Below are 19,257 nucleotides of genomic sequence, written 5' to 3' on the forward strand. Positions count from 1 at the left end.
CATCAGACTTAATTGTGGGATATTTAATATTTAATAATATTTAATAAGGACTTATCTGTAGCTGAATCTAGAAGATCATTCTGTGCTCAGGTCTCATGCTGTGTGTTTTATAACTTTCTTCAGTCATCTTTGGATCTTTAAGGATAATGGTCAGGGATGGCACTGGTCAGTGTAATCTTAGGATTACCTAAAAATCATATTTTTAGCTAATATTGTCCCATTTCATCAGAAATACAAGAATGATTTGTTAGGTTCTTTTCCTTTATAAATTAATGTATGTATTAGTGAACAGTAAATGGTTATGAAGAACCCTGGACTCAAAAAATCTGAATTTACTTATCTGAGTACCTTTACAAAGGCTTCTTTTTATTCCTCAAGCCCAGTAGTTTGCGTTCTAAGACAACTAGTCTTCATGGGTGCCTTGAGCTGGGGTGACAGAAATGAATGAACGTCTTTTCTGTTGATTTCTGGGAGTCTGGTTTTGTTCTTGGTCACTCTTCTGCTCAACCTGAACAGAGATCCACTCGTCTGATAAGCAGAGTTTCTCTTCCCAGCACGTTCGGTGTTAGATTGTAGATTCAAGGGGTGGTTGGGGAGAGTGATGCTGGAGCTGGAAGTTTAAGCCGGAGTTCCAGGGGCTACCACAGTGACACTTCTGAAGTTGGTTAGGTTCTGGAACATGTCGCAGTCCATTTCCACAGTGAGCCTCTGGAGCCCCACCCGCATTGGTGTGAACTCGAGTTGGGTGCGCAAGGTGTTTCTGGACTGCACCGAACTTAATCTGAAATAAAGGAAAAGGCAGCTGCTAGTTCTGTCCCAGGGTCATTGCTTTGCTGGTCCCAGTGACTCTGATCCTTACCTGCTTAAAGAGGTGGACTCTGAAGAAATAAACATCCAAGTACCTTGCTGTTGAAACAGAGGAGGTTTGAAGGGGATGGAAGGCAGGAGCCTCCTATGGTGAGCAGTTGTATGTTTGAGAAGAGAAACATCCTATTCTAAGGGCTTCCAAGCTGCATCTGTTGTTTCATTTATCACCTGTGACTTCAGTCTGGTCCCGTTCTTAGTAATAGTATGTTGGGGAAGGCTGTTTTGGAACCCTCATTGCTAACTGCAGTGGGTCCAGTGGGCATATTGAGATGAAAGTATGTCAACAGGTGGTGTTTTGGAGCCCTATCAGCAACCTTCTGGTCTGCCTGTGGACCTTCTTATGTTGACTGAGGGAATGGTGCAGATTTTTTTGAGGAGCTTTGCCCCACAATTGAGCTGGGAGAACACAGAAGTCTGGTTAAATGTTGGTAGTCCCTCCTCTCAACTTATGGGCAAGACTGGCCCACTGAGTTTCTTGAGGCTGAGGCAGTGGCTCAACAACCAGACAACCTGTCAGGGACCTCAGGGGTGGTAGGAGTAGGCATTGTGAACTCTAAACTGTATGTATGTATTCAGCAGAGGATGCCGTGGACATCATGAGAGAAGGAGCAATAATGAACGAAGATATAACATCTAAAACCAACAAGGCACTAATCTAGACTATACAGGGTTTGTGTATATACACACACACACACACACACACACACAAATCAAGGGAAAAAGGCAGGAACACCAAAAGAAAGGTGGGCAAAGTTAAAAAACTATACAGAGGAGGAAATGGAAAAGGCTAATAAACATATGAAGAGTTGTAAATTAAAACAATAATGAGATATTACCTTATCCTGTTAGACTGGAAAAAAAGAGAAAGCTGGGTATTGCCAAGAGTGGAGGAATGGCAGGAAGATAGAAACTGTCAAGTACTGCTGGAGGGAGTTGTAGACTCTTGGAGCCATTATGCAAGCCAATCTGATAGCACGTGATCAAACCAGGTCATATCCTATGTCTCAGCAACTCCATTCCTGCGTGTATTTCCCCCCACCTCCCACAAATTTTCAAGCGAGTATGTAAGGGGACGTATATTTGTAGTGTCCGAGAGTTGGAGGCGCTGTGGAGTGGCGTGGTAGGAAGTGGGGGGTGTACACGGTGGAGTAATATGCAGCAGAAGCAATGGACTTGACATGTGGATGAATCGTAAAAACATAGTTCTGAGTGAAAAGCAAGAAAAAGAATTAGACGTAACACCATTTACGTAAGTTAAAAATACAGTACTCATGAAGCAACAGTACTCATTTTATACATACTAAAAAAAGGATATGAAGAGTGGTAGTGGGAATGGGGGTAGGGAATAGGAGTAAAAGAGAATGCGTAAATAAACAAAATTCTGTATTGTGGTGTCACTAGTAGGATGCAGCTCTCTGGCTTCACTGAGAGGCAGCCTACCCTCCCTGTGGCGTTCCCTCCCCCCCAGCCCTAACCCCCTCGCCTGCATCCACCAGCAATACCCAGGCTCTCCCTGTGTGACCAGGGCCGCGGCCAGCGTCAGGTGCCCGAGAGGCACAGAGCCTCCTCTGTCACTCCTGTACCCACATTGGTGGCCCCAGGATGAGAGAGGCCCTAATCCTTTAGTTCAACTCTGGCAAGTGTTTGCTCTGTCTCCATAGACAAAGCAAAAAGACAGTCATCGATCTTGGGTTCCTGCCTTTCTGACCAGTTGAGATGTTTTTTGTGGGTTGAGAAGCTTGCGGTCTCTTACCTGTAGCTCTTCTCTCTGTGAATGAGTCCCCTTCCGAAGATGGAGATCACACAGCCCTTCATGGGAGCATCTAAGGAGTTACGGACGCTGACTGAGGCCGTAAGGGGCTGATGCTGCTCTGCTGTCTCTGGCATCTGTGGGAGATGCAGTCACTCCTTCCCCTCCTGGCCACCCTCCCTGAAGCCTCCTCAGTTACTCTCCTAGCTCTGCCATCCTCACCCAAACTCCACAGCTGACTTCCCCACCCCTCTACCTGCTCTTCCTGCATTTACTCTCACGCTTGACCCATCACTGACAACCTCTGATGGTGCCTTTCCCTCACTTAGAAACTTTGGAGGGTTTCCCATTGTCCTCAGAATCCAGCTTCGGTTGGCATTCAGAGCCCTTCCTGATCTGCCCCCAATCTACCCGCAGGCTCATTTGTTCCTCCCCTGACTGCAAGACACCCCAGTCTCTTTGGGCACTTTCGCAGCCTCAACGCACCCCTCAGGCTCCCCTCCTTTGGGCCTCTTTACACAGCCTTCTGTCTGCAACGGCCTTCCCCCACCTCTGCACTGAAAGCTTACGCATTTTTCAAGGCCCAACACAAATGCCACATCCTCCATGAAGTCTTCCCCAAACCCACCAGCTGGAATTAATCCCCTTTACTTCACTTGTCCCAGAGCAATTTTGTACTTCTCCTAAAGCTCTGACATAAAAGACCGCACGTTGTGTCTCCCTTGCCCAACTGTAATAACCTCCTCCAGGGCAGAGACCAGGTCACATTCGTTTTGGTCTGGGTAGACATGTGGAAAGAGGACTGGACCAAGAGCCGTAAGCCTCTAAAATGTCCTATTTTTGTGATTGTGGGCATGATGCTCTCTGGGACTGTTTCCTCCTCTGAACAATGGGAACAATTCCACCTCCCGGGGCTTTTGTATTAAAAGAAGTAAAAGAGGTGAAAATACATTGGCACATGTACAAAGTGCTAAATAAACATAGGCTGTTATTATCTCTGTAAGTATGGAGGCAGCAACTGGGAAGACCCCAATTTTAGAAAACTTTACTTAATCTGAACTAAAGTTGGAAGATTTAAACCTTAATAGCATGTATAAGAAACCATCTCTTTCGAGAGAAGGAGCACTCAACCCAGCGTTTCCTGGTAGTTCTTCAGCACGGTCACCTGCTCTGACGCTTGAGGGGCTCGGTGCCTTCTGAAACGGGGACCTGAGTAGCGGCAAACGCCAGTGATATGGGGAAGGACTGGTGCCTACCTCGATGGCAAGGTGTGGTCTGCAAATGGCGATGTCTTGCTGAGCAAAGCAGGTAGGGCTGCAGTGTGTTGCCATAGCGGTGAGTCTGAGGAAACTATTCTCTGGCGGGTTTTGTTTAAAATTGGAGAAGGACAGGAAGGTGGAGATTTTCTCAGCTGAAACATATGACAGGTGGAGTCAACGCCCAGGGGTGAGTGCATGCGCCCTGGAAACAAGCAGTAGTTTCACACACAACGCAAAGGAGTCGGGACCTCACTGAAGCCAGAAAGATGCCTCATTCCTCACAGCAATTTCAGAACTGAACTCAGTCAAGAACCCACCCATGACCACCATCACCGCCGCCACTAACACTCTTGACGGACCACCTCCACAGGGCTGGGGAAAGGACCCCTGTGAACTAGAACAAGTGAAGCTCTTGGAGCCTGTTTCCTTGTCTAATAATAACGCCTACCTGGCGGGACGGCTTGTGGTTCACGAGACAGTCATTAAGTGCTGGTCTCAGACCTGCCACCCAGCCGTGGCTGAATATATGTATGCTTAGTCCCCTCCCCTTCTCTGCTTCTCCTCTTTCCCTTTTGCAGAGAAAATGAAGCCATCCTTCGTCCTTGAGGAAGCCTCTGGAGCTCATGTTCTCATTCCCAACCTACAGACATAGACATCTACCCCTGCTGTTAACCACCCCCCCCAGCCCCCCGGAGGGTCAGGCATCCCCCCTGCCCAAGTCCAGTCCTTTGCTTTTTAAATCAGTGCCCCACCCTGACCCCACCACTGCTTAGCTGTGTAACTTTGGGCAAATTATTTAACCCTCTGTGTCTCGGTCTCCTCATCTGTAAAGTGGGATAACAATGGTGCCTGCCTCATAAGGTCGTTATGAGGATAAATGAGATGATGCATATAGAACACTTAACACCATGTTTGCCAAAAATAAGTGCTCGATAAATGTGAGCTATAATTATTCTAGTTGCCTGTCATTTCCCCAAGGGTTGCACCATCAATTATAACCCATCTCTCCTGAGGTTTCCGTCTCTTTCTCTCTGCTGATTCTTCCTCAGCCTGTAAGCGGATTCTGCTGTTTCTCATCTTAAAAGAAAACAAAGAATACCCTCCTCCCCAGTGTCCCTGGCTGACTACCACCCGGTCTCCCTTCTTTTTCCATCCATTCTTCCAGGAAGGACCGCACACCTTGTCTCACTTCCTCAACTCTCAATCTGTTTAAGCCCCAGGAACCTGGTCTTTGCCATTGCTTCTCTGTCAGACCACTCTGTCAGTGGATGTTTTTCAGCCCTGACCTCTCATGGCCTCTCTACTGACCTTGCTTTGTGCCCCCATCCTCTCTTTCACTTCTCAGTCTCTCACTCTGCTCTTTCCCTGACTGACCCCTGCACCCCAACATGCTGGTGCTGCCTGGGTTTCCTCCTCACCCTCTCGTCTTTTCCCAGTCCTCTCCCACTCCCCCCACCCCCATCCAGGCCTTTATCTTGCGTACCAGGTTTAGGTTTCCAGCTGCCTACTGGCCGTCACAGCTTGGATGTCTTACGGGCTTTCAAATCCAACATGCCACAAACAGAACTTAACATCTTTCTCCCCAAACCTGCTCTTCCCCATTTGCCCTATTCTAGAGGCTCACCCAAACTGGAAGCGCCCTCTCCCCACATACACGAGTTCAATCTAGCCCACCTCTTCAATATGACTTCATTTGAAAAGTGCTGCTAGTTTAGTTTGTCCTTCATTTCTTGGCTTATTACAAAACCTTCCAACCTCTAATCCAGTGGTTGTCAACACTGGATGTACATTAGAATCATATGGGAAGCTTTATAAAACAATCCCAGTGCCAGGCCACACCCCAAATCAATTACAACAGACTCTGACGGTGAGGCCCAAGCATCAGTATTTTTAAAATTCCCCAGGGGATTTTAACGTGCAGCCAAGGTTGAGAACCACGACTCTAATACAACCCCTTCCATTCCATTCTGCCCAAAGTTCTTTTTTTAAAATGAATTTCTGATCACATTGACTCCCCTGGTTAAAACCTGCCACCAGCTCCCCACTGCCCAGAGAACAAAACCCAAACTCCTCAGCAGGATCTACAGGCCCTTTCATGATCTGGCCTTGTCCAGCTCTCACACCACTCCCCCACTCCATCCCTCCCTCCCTTGGGAAGGGAACAGGGTGGAGGGAGTGGAGGCAGGGGGACCGGTCAGGAGGCTGCTGCAATCATGTAGACAAGCACTATTCCACTGATTCTCTTTGCCTACACATCGGAATCACCCAAGGACTTTAAATTTTTTTTGATGTTTGGGCCAAACCATAGAGTTTCTGACTTAATTGGTCTGGGGTGCAGGCTGAGCATCAAACTTCCCCCAGGTGGTTCTGATAGGTAGCAAAGTTGGAGAACAACTGCTGTAGTCCAGGGAATTTCAACCCTAGAATAACCCAGGGAGCTCTGAAAAAATACCAGTGTCTGGATCCCATCCCAAATCAATTAAATAAGAATCTGAAGGAGGAGGAAGAACCTGAGCATATGTCCCTTCTTCCTGGAATGCCCATGACCCACTTTTCTGTCTGACACTGTCCTACTCAACCTTCAAGACCGAGGGCAGCCCGATTTACCTGGGGGCAGCCTGCTCCAGCCTGGGTAAGACGCTAACCCGCCATTGTGCTCTGTCTACCTTATCAAACACTTCTTACACTGCTTCTTACACTGTCTGTTTGCTTATATAACTGCAATCAGAATTGTGGGGTTTTTTCCCTGTGTGAAGCTCAATAAATATGTGTTGAATGAGAAAGAGAGAGAGAGAAAAAGAGAGAGAGGGCACACCAGGGGCTAGATGCTATCTCTTCAGATCTGCAGGGGGTGCTATAAAGCTGCTGCCTGCCCAGGGTGGGAGCTGGGTGTGTGGAGTGTCTGGGGAGGGGGGGCCGTAGAGAGTTACCTGAGTTGGCACTGAGTGTAAGGACAAGCTTCTTCGTCCAGAGCTTGGCAGCAAGGACACCATTGTAGTACACTGCCTGCAGCCCAACGGCCAGCTGCACTTCTTTGTCATGGTCACTAGGGTTTAACAAGTTCACAGAGAACCGGGCATCCCCTCCCAGGGCTAGGGAGCTGGGTGCTTCCAAGAAGAAATGTAGAGGATCATCAGTCTCGAGACTGGGAGGATGGATGCCATCGTCTTTCCCATGTTTCATTCTGTTTTCCTGGACCTTCTCCAGCACCTCTTTTTCTTGAAGAGATCCTGAAGAATGGAATAAACAAAGCAAGCCTCTTACCCAGCAGGTGTAGACCCTTCTAATAGCAGCCCAGGATTAAGGTTCATTTCCCCGCTGCTGCTCAAATGCCAAAGCCACAAGAGCTTTGCAAACCTCTAGGTCCGTATTTAGCTAAAAAAAGATGTGTTAGACCCATCACAGATACAGTGTATCTCTTCCAAGCCACTCAGGGATCAAGTTCTTCAAGTGCTATGAATCTGCCCCTTGAACGGTGAGAGAGCTAGTTTTTGTACAAGTTGCAGGGACTTGAATCTTCCTAAGTGAAGAAGTTTGGACTTATTCCAAGGGCAATGGAGGCCATGGAATATTCTGGAACAGGAATATTCTGTAACATAATTATATTTGTGTCTTGGGAAGCTCATTCTGGAAACTGTAAGTTGAAAATCGAATAATGATGGGGAGACTGGAGGCGGGGGTCTAGTTAGGAGGCTGCTGCAATACTTTAGACGAGAGATGATGAGGCCCTGGATGACCTACAGGCAATGGGGAAGGAGATGAGGCGATGGGTGTGAGAGTACAGTGGGGTGGTCATGGGGGAGACTCAAGGACAGTGCAAGCCTTCTTGTTTGGATAAATGGGTGGACAGTGCAGTGGTGGGCTCCAAATCAGGTTGGAGGGGTGTTGAAGGAGAGCAGAAGAGAGAGAACATCTCTTGGCAGCTGGGCTTGCTATTAACTGTGCTGTTGTATAGCAGTGGTTCTTAACTGGGGGCAGTTGTGCCCCCAGGGGACATCTGGAAATGTTGGGAGACATTTCTGGTTGTCACAACTGGTGGCAGTGGTTGAGGAGGGGTCGGCATCTAGTGGATAGAGGCCAGGAATGCTGCTGAATGTCCTGTGGTGCACAGCCCTCCACAAGGAAGTTAGCCAGTCCAAAGTGTGAATGATATCAAACAGGGCTGAGAAATCCTGTTTCAGATGGTGGGGAAAGGCCCTCTCTTTGGCCTGCGTGTGCCTGGCGCACGCTCTGCCTCCTGTTGCTGTTGCGGGGCCCTCCTCTGCCCAGTACCTTCAGGATACTTGTAGTTCTGCGTGATGTCCTCACGGCGGTCACAATCCACACCCTTGGTGCTGATGCTGTTGCCAACATACTTAGTGTTGGAGTCGGTCAGCTCCAGTGTCCCATCCTCATGGCACTTCCAGACCACACACGAGGCATTTATCGAGGCAAAAATGTCTGATACTGCAGGGGTCAGCCCCAGCGTCCCCTCCTTGACCGCTTTGACTGGGACCAGATCACAGGCCTCCAGGACTGGGGGAGAGAAAGGTCGGTGAGCGAGAGGAACCATGCCCAGACCTCAGCTTGGGTCAGAGCCGCCCAACAGCAGTCCCCATCCTATGCCCTGTTGTCCCTCCCCTGGGATCAAGGTCAGAGGTGGGCACTAGGCAGGGTTTCTGAGAGGGCACTGCTGAGGTGAAACTCACTATTTAGTGACAACACTCTTTGGTCATGGCCTATGGCAGGAGCCCTCTCAGAAACTGGACGGGTAATAACCTCAGAGGTACAGAGTACACGGGAGTTCCTAAGCCAGCTTGACTACAGACATGATAGGAATAGGTTGCCTTTGCTGAGCACTTCCTATGTGCCAGGCTCTGTGACAGTTCTGTTCCTGGGAAAGGAAGAGCCATCCTTTTATAACTCCTGAAGATTCCTTTTCTGAGCTTGAGGCTATCCTGATATCCTCTTTATCCACATCCAGAACCCCAGAAGTCCCACTCTACAAGCTGTCTTAAGACCTGTGCCCTTCCATGAGACTCAGCTCCCTCACCTGTTGCCCTGAGGAGGGCTAGTCTCCCTGAGACCTTGGGGCCAAGATGGCTAACACCTTTGTTCCCTTGAGCCTGCGGGCATCAGGTCAGCATTCTGCTGGTCACTATCATTCCTGGCGCTTCTCCTGTTTTAGGGGATGCAGACCCCCTTTGGACCACCTGCTGCCCCTGTTTCCTCTCTGAAGGACTCCTTGTCCTCATGCAGCTCTGTGCAGCCCAGGGCAGTCCTGGGCCCATGCCCAGGCTTTACCTCCACCTCCATTAGGAGCACTTGGGTACAGAATCTGCCATCCGTCATAACCCTGGGGCAGAGCAGGCCGGGCCATCCAGCACTCCGTGGAAGTCTGGAAGATCCTGAAGGTAGCAAAGGAAACAATTCAAGTGGGGAAAAAAAAGAGTCCCGAAGCGGTCCTAGAAATGACAGAGCTGTTACTAGGGGGATAGGCGGATGCTGCATAAAAGTGGTTGCAACACTCCTGGGAAGGGGCGTGCACTCCACAACTCACCCTGACCATCAGCATCCTGCCTTCAAGAGTCTTGAAGGCCTACTCTCAGCAGGGCCACTTGGGGGTGGGGGGTTCCCATGGGTGACACCCCGCGGGCTTGGAGCCCTTCCAGGTCTGGGACCTCATCCCCTTCGGGCTTCTCACCAGATTCTGCCTCTGTGGCCTTGTCCATTCTGAAGCCCCTCCTCATTGTAGTACTCATCGACCAGCAGGCCCCCGCCAGTGCCCTGGGCTGAGGTGAACGTGGTAACGACGCGGGCAGGGATTCCCAGGCCTCGCAGCACTGCACGGAAGGGGGCAGGGGGTCAGGGCACCAGAGGGGCCTGGGATGTGGGGGGCAGGGTATACGGCTAGCGTTTTCAGGGTCTCCTCTGGACACCGGGCGCTTTCACTATCTTAAATGCCAGGCAACATTGTGGAAAGAGAAGGGACACAGGCACCGGAAAGTTAGAATTGACACCAGCCAGATCCAGGCCATATGAAGGCCCAGAAATGAGGAACAAACCAGTTACACAGCAGGCAGAGTCCACAGCGGAGGGAGGCTTACGGGATACACAACAGGGCTCGCTTTCCTGGGGCAGGGGCGGGGGAAGCTCCGGGGAGAAGTCAGTTTGGGAGCGGAGCTCGCCAGATGGGCCCAACTTTGCCGAAGGGGCGAAAGGAGCTGCAGCTGGTTGGGAGGTGGGGGATAAGTGGCCGGTTTCTTGGCCAGACGGCGCACCGGGAGCAGTAATGGGTGTGATGGAGGCGGGGAAGCGCTGCGGGGTGGAGGAGTGGCAACCCAAGAAGCAGGGCAGACACTGCGCGGACGCCAAGGGGACGTTGGGGCGCGGCAGGCGAGCCTGCGCTGTACCTGTGCAAGCAACGGCGGCCAACACCCAGGCCTGACCGTCATACACGGGCCTCCCCCGGCCCTTGACCCACTGCCGCAGGATGGGCGCGCTGCCCCGGCGCTTGTTCAGCAAGGCCCTTTCCTCGGTGGTCTGGATCTGCGGGGTGGGCAGGACACTCTTCTCCTTGAGAATGTGCAGCTGTTTGGGGAGATGTGGGTGGGCAAGGAGGGCTCATCACAGTTCTCCAAGCGTGGGGAACAGACCAGCTGCAGGGCAATCACCTGGAACTTGTTAAACCTGCGTCTCCCTGGGCAGTGAAAGCCCTGAGTCCTAACCACTGGACCGCCAGGGAATTCCTGGGAATCCTCCTTTTTAACAAGTCCTCCGGAAGCAGGGGTTCATGGACCGTAGTGAAAAACAAAACTCAGGACACAAGAGCGGCAGGAGGGCTGCCCCTCGGGGGAGCGCCTTCGCCGCTCCTTGGCCTGCCTGGCGCCCGTTCCTTGTAAGTGTTTGCACCTGGGGCCTCGAGGCCCACGCATCCCAAGCTTCCTCCTCCTCGCAGGCTGGCCCTGTCCCTCACCAGCTCTTCAGAGGGGTGGACGGAGCCACATGAGGAAACGCGGAACACGTTATTCCTGTGAGAGAACTTTTAAGGACAACAGGAAAGCACCAAGCTACCTTCATGGGAATAATTTAGAAATGAGAACAAATTCCTTTGACCACCTTAGCAGCAAACACTGGGTAAGATGGACCTGACCCCCTTCCTCCTAGGGACCTAAGCCCCCAGGTTGGGCTGGGGGTGGGGAGGAAGGGAGGGGGAGCACTCCAAGGAAATCCAGGCCAGCTTTAGTCCTTGCTGGCTTGTGTCCTGAGGGATGACACCTCCCTGTGCTTTTCTCTCCCCTGTGGATGCTACTGTCCTCCCCTCCTCGCTCAGAACCTTCTTCACGGACTGTCCCCCACACCCTGGGAGGAGGGGACCATTTGTGATTTGAAGATTGCCAGGGCCATAGAGGTGGGACAGCTCTGTCAGAGGGCTGCCCTCTCATTGCCTCCCCCTCCCGACCCTGTCCTCACTCACCAATGCACCCAAGACACGGGCCACATGCACGGGGTTGCCCCACTTCTCCACCCGCTTGTCCACGTTCAGTAAGTCCAGGCTGAGGTCGATGACATCCTCCTCGAACTATAAGGACCACACAGGGCCATGATGGCGGGTGTGCAGGTCAGGCATTCCTCCCACAAGTCAACCCCGTCCCCTCATCCTTCTCCAGACTCAGGCGCCACTCCTTCCTGCCTTGCCCCCTCGGGAGTTCTGGCTTTTCCCTCTGCCCCCAGGGCTGCCTGGTCCCTGCGCCCGGCACTCCAGCCCTTTGCCTCTTCTGCTGTCTGACTCCTGATAGTGTGAGCTCTTGAGCTCCAGGGCTGTGTCGAGTCCTTTCATTTCTATCGTTTTGCATGTCATTTGCTCCCACCGCCCCTGACAGGGCAGTCCTGTGTGGGGGCACGTTAGACGGCAGCTCCCACTCTTGAGGAGCCCGGGGTTAGGAGGGAGGGGGACATGTGGCCGCTTAGGCTACAGATCTCAGCAACGCGGCCAGGGCTCTAGGAGAGATGCCAACCCAGGGAGCACACTGGAGAGAGTCACTCTGCCTCTGGGGGCTGGGAGAGGCTTTCAGAGGGCCTTAAAAGATGGGTAGGAGTTTTCCAGGGGTTAAGGGAGGGAAGGTATTCCTGGCAGAGGGAACATTCAGCCTGCACATTCAAGGGATGGCCAGGGGCTGGAGCATGGGGTGGCTCTTGGGGAAAGGAAAGCAGTGGCCTGGCTGTGAAGAGCCTTGTGTGTCAAGCCAGGGGATTTGTTTTTTATCCTGTAGGTGGTGGGGATTTAACAGAGGTTTGATTTGCGTCGTCTTTAGGAAGATAACTCTGGAAGCTGTGGAGGATGGTCTAGTGTGGCTCTGAGGGAAGAGAGGTACCACGGGGCTGAAACTGCATAAAGAAATGGCCTCATGACCAGGGGATTTTGGACCTGCCCACTCTGTTTGACCTGAGTACTGAAGGTTATGGGACACTCACTGTCCCCCAGGCTTCCCCGGGGGCCCCCGTACCTGGCCAAAGTCCCAGGGCTCAGCCTGGATGCAGTCAGCCGTGCCCAGGAAGATGAGGCCATTCTGGTTCAGCAAGTACTCCCTGCGTTGAGCTTCATTCGCCAGGAACACAGCATCCTCTGAAGAGAAGCAGGCAGGGATGAGGCTCTGTGGGATACTGGGCTTGCCCTCCACCTCCAGGCCTCTGCCCTCCATGCTCAGGTGAGACTCAGCTGCAGGCCTTCTCTTCAGCTCCAGGCCTGATGGGGACTGAGGAGGAACCCCCTCTTTTCACCCCACACTGGGATCCAGGCTCCTCTCTGGTGAGACTGGGGAAGGGGGTCAGAGTCCCTGGATCAGCCACGGTGGCCTTCATGGTCAGCCAGCCAACAGGAACAAGCCAACCTTAAAAGGCCTACTGGTTCCTGAAGATACTTGCAGCCAGAGTGCTACTGAACCAAGAGAATTTGGCAACAGCCCAGGGAGCTTCCCAGGGGGCCTGTTATGTCTCTCTCACAAGTTCAAACGAAAAAAAAAAGTGATTCAGAAAAACCAATCAAACGTGTTGACAGGCATGCACCGAAGGGAAGATGAGCAGGGTCAGGGGCAGCGGTGGGCCTGTGTGGAGCGGTAGCCAGAGCATTAGTTTCCACCCAGGGTGTCCAAGTGGGTCTGGGACTCCTATGGTCTCTCCCCGCTGCCTCTCCAGCTGTCTCCATCCAAGGGTTGGGCTGGGGATCATGAGGAGGGTGGGGGCTTTAAGGAGGCCATCACCCACTCTAGGAAGCTGGGAGCAGCAGAGGGACCTGCTCTGCTTGCCAAGTGTCTCCCTCTGCCTGGTGCTAGGGGTGAAGTGGGGGGTGGGAGACTAGTTCCTGGGGACTAGAAAGAGAAGAGGATTTCCAAACCATCCCCCAGGCATCCAACTGGGATGAGGGTACTCAAAGTAAAAGAAGGATGGCATATTAGAAATCAGGAATCCCTGAAAAACCTGGGACAGAAGATCACAGAACTATGGGCCCAAGGAGCCCTGGGCCCCTGCCCCTCCATCCTTAGTACTGTCTGTGAAGTCAGCTGGACATCACTTCTTTGGAAATCACTTTAAACCGAGGTGTTTGGCCCCAGGCCCTGCAGGCTCTGGGAAGTACATTTTCAGAGCATAAGTAGCAGCCCCTCCTCTTCTCTGCTTGGGTGGAGCCCCTCCCCCCTTTATAAAGTCCCTGCTTATGAATAGGACTTTCATTACAGGATGTAAAATTTCCTTTTGAATCCAGGAGAGCCCCATCTCCAAGTATGCTAAGATGAGACTGAGTGCCAGATAACCTCTGAAAATCTCTTACCTCCCAGGTGAGCAGTGCCAACAACTCACTCCTGGCCAGACAGACACTGCCCCCCTCCACGCCTCCCTCACCCCCATAGAGAGGCCTTCCCTACACAGGTCCCTACAAGCCAGGCATGGAGGCAGGAATCCTGGCACTGAGTCAAGACTGTGAGCTCCCTCTGAACCAAGCACTGTCCCAGAACTGTCTTTGCTGTGTCTTTGCTCTGGCCATCAGGGTCTAGCTCTGGCTGTGGGCTCAGAGTCAGCGAGGCGGGTACACTAAAGCCTCAGTTTTGGAGGGAAATGGCTTGAGGGTCTTTCAGTGTACGGAGAGCCATGGGGCCTCCCCCAGCTGAAGGGGCCCTGAATCCACACTCACCCACATGGGACAAGGGCACCTCAATGGACACTAGTTCCCATCCATTGTTCAACCTGCCAAACCCCTTGGAGCAGAAGCAAAGGGCCTGAACTGAGGAGAGACAGGGCCACCTGAAAGAGGGGGTACTGCAGAACCCCAGCCTGGGCAAAAGAAGTGGAGATAGGGAGCTCACTGGGATTCAGGTGCCATATAGAAAGGGCATCAGGTACTGGGGTGCAGGAACCTGGTAAGATTTCTTCCACTTCCCCTTGTTCCCAGCCCTGCCTCGTAATGAGGTCGTGAAAGGAAAAGGCTTGTCTGGCGTAGCAGGGACAGGCAAGCAGGAGGAAACTTTTCCCGTCCCCCAAACAACTGTTCAGGGAACACAAAGGTTTAAGGTGGGGGGTGGAAAATTCTAAAGGGAAGACAGATTCAGTCTTCAGAATGGGCAGGAAGAGGAAATGTTCTCTTAGCTCCCGTTTGGAGCACGTCAGCCATGTCTGATGTCTTTTCTAGATGAAACAGTCCCGACAGCTAGAGCTGAGCTTTGCCAGAGGTGGCCACTGGAGGCCACCTGACCCCAGGAAGTCCACCCAGAGGCTGCTGAGCTAGGGAGGCTGGCTGTTTGATTTGTTGCTCCACGCAGATATTTGGATAGGTCAGTGTGGAGAGAGCCCAGCAGTCTGTAGTAAGGACAGAACTAACAAGTGGAGGGAAGCAGAGAGCGCAGAAAGGAAGATTTACTGTGAAGTTGAAGCTGAAGCTTTGGGCCCCCCACCAGTACAGACCCCTATAAGCCCAGGGAGGAGCCTTAGCAATTCAAAATTCTGTGTTCTTTTTCTGAAAGAGGGTCCCCCAAGTTATATAAACTTCAGGTCCCACAAAACCTGGATTCACCCTGGAGACAGACTTTGGGAGCCCAGGGAGGGAACAGAGAAGCCTCTCCCTCAGGTCGCCTCTTTTCCTGAAGCACTTTCCAGCTCTTGGCCCCTGTCCTGTTATAACAGAGGGTAGTTCTCCTGGGGTCATCTCAGTGAGTCTCAGCTCCTGTGACCAAATAGCCTGAGCCAGCACCAGACAAGCCTCTGCTCTCAGTGGGAAGCCCTGGTCCAAGGTGACCCCAAGAGAGGACCCTGGGTCTGAGAGGCCATTCATCCAGGGAGCAGGCACCACGGGAGCTGAGTGCTGGTGCTGCCCTAGAGGGAGCTGGGCCCTGAGGCCTGGAGCGGTCTCACCCCAGCTCCGGGGCCTTGAGTCCTTTGCAGCCCAGGCTGGCCGAGGTCCAAACTCACCTCGACTCCAGGGGTTAAAGAGCAGCGTGAACTGGCCCAGGCATTGCTTCCTGCCCGAAACCTGCAGCAGGAGTGAGTAGTGGCCAATGACAGCGTCTGCGGGTGTGGTCATAGAGATAGTCCAGGACTGGTCATCTCTCTCCTCCACCATTGCACTCCACCACTTCCGGTCCCCCAGACTGGAAATTGAGAACGTGGCTTGGGTCCGGTTGGCCTTGGAAGGCTGATCTCCTGCAGTCACACAGAGATGAATTGGTCATTTGGACCTCTTTGCCACAACTCAGAGTAACAAAGTGAAGTATCACAAAGATGGAGCAAGTGAAAATTAGATTAGGAGGAGAATGAAAGCAGCCCATCCAGGAATGGGAGGCAGTAAAGGGTGATGGGAGAGCACAGGTCTTCAGCACTCATGGACCTGTATCTAGAAAAGGTTCATAGTGTATAACATGGGTGTAGTAATAATACCTCTTTCATAGGGCTGATGTGAGGTGTTTTTTTTTTTAATACATTTATTTATTTTATTTATTTATTTTTGGCTGCGTTGGGTCTTCGTTGCAGTGTGTGGGCTTCTCATTGCAGTGGCTTCTCTTGTTGCAGAGTGTGGGCTCTAAGCACGCAGGCTTCAGTAGTTGTGGCACATGGGCTCAGTAGTTGTGGCTCGCAGGCTCAGTAGTTGTGGCCCGCAGGCTGTAGAGTGGAGGCTCAGTAGTTGTGGCACACGGGCTTAGTTGCTCTGTGGCATGTGGGATCTTCCTGGACCAGGGCTCAAACCCTGTGTCCCCTGCATTGGCAGGAGGATTCTTAACCACTGCACCACCAGGGAAGCCCCCGATGTGAGGTTTTAATGAGATATTGCATGTAAAGCCCTTGGCTCAATATCTGACATATAGTACAGATTCAGCAAGTAGTAGCAATTAAATGTTATATTTAGCCTAGGTTAAATCCCATTCAGACTTTTCTACAAAACTGATATTATATATGCAACAAAGGAACCCCTTAGTGATAATGCGGCTGAGCAACTTCTGAATCATAATAAATGCTACTTATTATGCATATTATCTCATCCTCACAGGCCCTGCCGGTGGGCAGGACTCCTGGAGGCCCAGGTGCAGTGTGAGCCATGTGCCCCTTGGTGGGCAAGAGAAAGAAACCCCCAGTCCTGCTGCCAAAGAGGTCGAGGCCTGCCCCACTCACCAGTTTGTGCAATGAGGACTACCTTCTTCAGGGTTTGCAAAAATGTGCGGATTGGAGCCCAGAAGTTCAGGCTGATGGTGAAGGGCTGCCCCCTCCTCACAATGAGGCGCTGGGAGCTGATGTCATTGGTGTGGTGCTCTGCATTGTTTCTTGCTGCCTGGAAATCGCAGCTCTTGATCCCCAGGCCTATTGTGAAAAGAAAGAAATCATGGAGACTAGGCAAATATGACAACGTCAGTAAATGCAGAGACGCTGGAGCCAGAGACCAGGGTTTAAATCTTTGACTCAACTCACTCACTAGCTGTGCCATCTCAGGCAAGTAACTTAACTACTCTGAGCCTCAGTTTCCTCTTCCTTAGAACAATCATCCCTCCTTGCAGGGTTGTGGAAAGCAAATGAGGTAATGTATATAATGTGCTTGGCACCATGTCAGACACATAGTAAGTCCCATTAAGTAGGACTGTTACTATTATTAATAAGAGCGAAGCTTGTTCTCATTGTCAACCCACCTTTCTGGTCCCAATCCAGAAGCAATGAATAAAATCCAGAATTTTGCTCACCCCTACTCATTTTTTTTCTAAGAACAGAATCAGACAATTTTTAGAGCTGGTTTTGAAATCACTGAGCCCAATTGTTTTGTTTTATAGGTGGGAAGAGTGAGGCCCAGAGAGTAGAAGCAACTCACTCGAGATTGCACGTGGTTCTTTCACCTAAAGGCTCATTAAACCCGTGGTACCATGCAGCCCAGAAAAACGCTACAAGGAGGGGGCCTGTGAGTATCATGACATCCTCTCAGGCAGTTCTCACTTTACATCGAGAACTTGTAAATGTAAATGTGCTAACAGAGGCCCCTGAGATTTCTGCATTCTCTGCTGCTGCCTGTTTCCTTGCTTGGTGTCTGTCTCTGCCCCTTTTAGTTGGATTCCCTGGCTCCTACCTTCCTTCTCTCCCATTTAGCTTTGATATACCACAACCCAGTGAGAAGAGCCATGTTAGGATGATCCTGGGATAAAGAATATAAATCCGTTTAACCACCATCACTATCTTACCGCCGTCATCATGATGATGACCAGTTTACCACCAACAACCTACCCTATTGCCACTCCATAGCCACGCTCCCAGTACCATCGCCACCACAGCACCCACCACCACTTCCCACCATAATCCACCTCCGTCATCTCCACTGCTGCCAGCACTGACTACTACCCTCCCCACCAGAGCCACACAACCATTACCTCCAGTACCACCAGTACCCACTACCAGCCCCCACACCTCAGCCCCTCCACCAGCAGCAGCACCCATTTACTATCCCCCCACCATAGCCCTACCGCCATCACCTCCACCACCATCAGCACCCACTACCACCTCGCCGTCACGGTCACATCATCATCCCCTCCACCACCATCCTGCTTCTTTTAATGAAAACATGTAATGATGGAGGAGCTACTGAGAGCCCAGTAAGCCCTGTGGAGAGCAGGCTTGGCTCACCTTGTCCCATGGCTGCAGGCTGCTCTTATCCACTTGGCTATAGGAAACGCCTGTCTTGAACTGTTGCTCTGAGCTTCCTCTCTGAATCTGTCTTCCAGACAGAAAATGATGAAGGCACTTTTGTTGGCTTAAGAATCTGTAAATAGTGGAGTTTCCTTCTGCTCCACCTGTGTGCTTCCCCACATGTTTGTCTCTCCTGCTCCTTCCCCTCTGGTATCTCTTGGACCAGCTGCTAGGAGTTCCCCTTTCTCGTTTTATCTCTTGTGCCAGGAGGCCCAGACAGGGGTATGTCTGGCAGGCTGGAGCGGGGTGTGGAGAGGGGGAAGATCTGACAGTTGGAGAAACCCAGGTAAACTTCTAAGCCTCTTGCTTCAGTGACCTCAAGAGACCCTCAGAGATGTTACCTGGATGACATTGAAAGACTCTGGAAGGAGGCCCATATCCAGCTCCAAATTCAGGCCCTAAACATATCATGAGCTGCAAGTTGTTAGATGTTCATGGGCCATTTTGATAGTATAAAGAGAGAACATGTGTGTCCGGGATTCATCTGTGTGAAAGAGATTAGCGGGTAGAATTTGTTGGTGAAAAATAAATGTCCTAAAAGCAGAAGCAAGAGCTCTGCCTCTTCCAAGCCTGATGGGTTTGGGACACTCTACCAGAAGGTTTGGAACTCTGTTGGGACTTAGGGCTTATGTCTTTCCTATTTCTACTTGTTTAGTCAACAAGGACACGACACAGGGGAGGATCTCCTATTTGGCCCTCTTTGGTCTCCTGAGTTTTATCTGGGCTTCTGAGACTGTGTCACCAGAAGCTCTCTCAGGCACAGCTGGACTGGCCTGCATATATATGGCATACCTATAGAAGGATATAAAAGAAACTACTGCCTGTGGGGAGGGGAGCTAGGGAATGGGGTTAGAATGTGATTTTTCTGCTGTTTACTGTTTTGTTTTGTTGTTGTTGTTGTTTTTAAAGTGAAACATGGTTGTATCAACGCATTTTTTTTTTAACTTTATTTATTTATTTATTTATGGCTGTGTTGGGTCTTCGTTTCTGCGCGAGGGCTTCCTCTAGTTGCGGCAAGTGGGGGCCACTCTTCATCGCGGTGTGCGGGCCTCTCACTATCGCGGCCTCTCTTGTTGCGGAGCACAGGCTCCAGACGCGCAGGCTCAGTAGTTGTGGCTCACGGGCCTAGTCGCTCCGCGGCATGTGGGATCTTCCCAGACCAGGGCTCGAACCCGTGTCCCCTGCATTGGCAGGCAGATT

At 51.4% G+C, this 19,257-nt stretch overlaps 1 protein-coding gene across 1 annotated transcript; it reads right to left on the bottom strand.

Annotated features, from left to right (window-relative positions):
• Positions 1 to 331: 331 nt before the first annotated feature.
• On the bottom strand, positions 332 to 18,135 carry EPB42 (erythrocyte membrane protein band 4.2). The gene is given in 14 exon segments (XM_082388876.1): positions 332 to 781; positions 2,621 to 2,754; positions 3,874 to 4,028; positions 6,807 to 7,106; positions 8,149 to 8,391; positions 9,160 to 9,263; positions 9,560 to 9,698; positions 10,269 to 10,446; positions 11,333 to 11,437; positions 12,363 to 12,481; positions 15,313 to 15,543; positions 16,507 to 16,692; positions 17,906 to 17,908; positions 17,911 to 18,135. Coding segments are annotated over 14 exon segments (2,154 nt in total). The 5' UTR covers positions 18,005 to 18,135; the 3' UTR covers positions 332 to 618.
• Positions 18,136 to 19,257: the final 1,122 nt, after the last annotated feature.

Source organism: Balaenoptera borealis (genome assembly GCF_965194805.1).
Source record: "Balaenoptera borealis genome assembly, chromosome: 3".
In the NCBI taxonomy this organism is placed as follows: domain Eukaryota; kingdom Metazoa; phylum Chordata; class Mammalia; order Artiodactyla; family Balaenopteridae; genus Balaenoptera; species Balaenoptera borealis.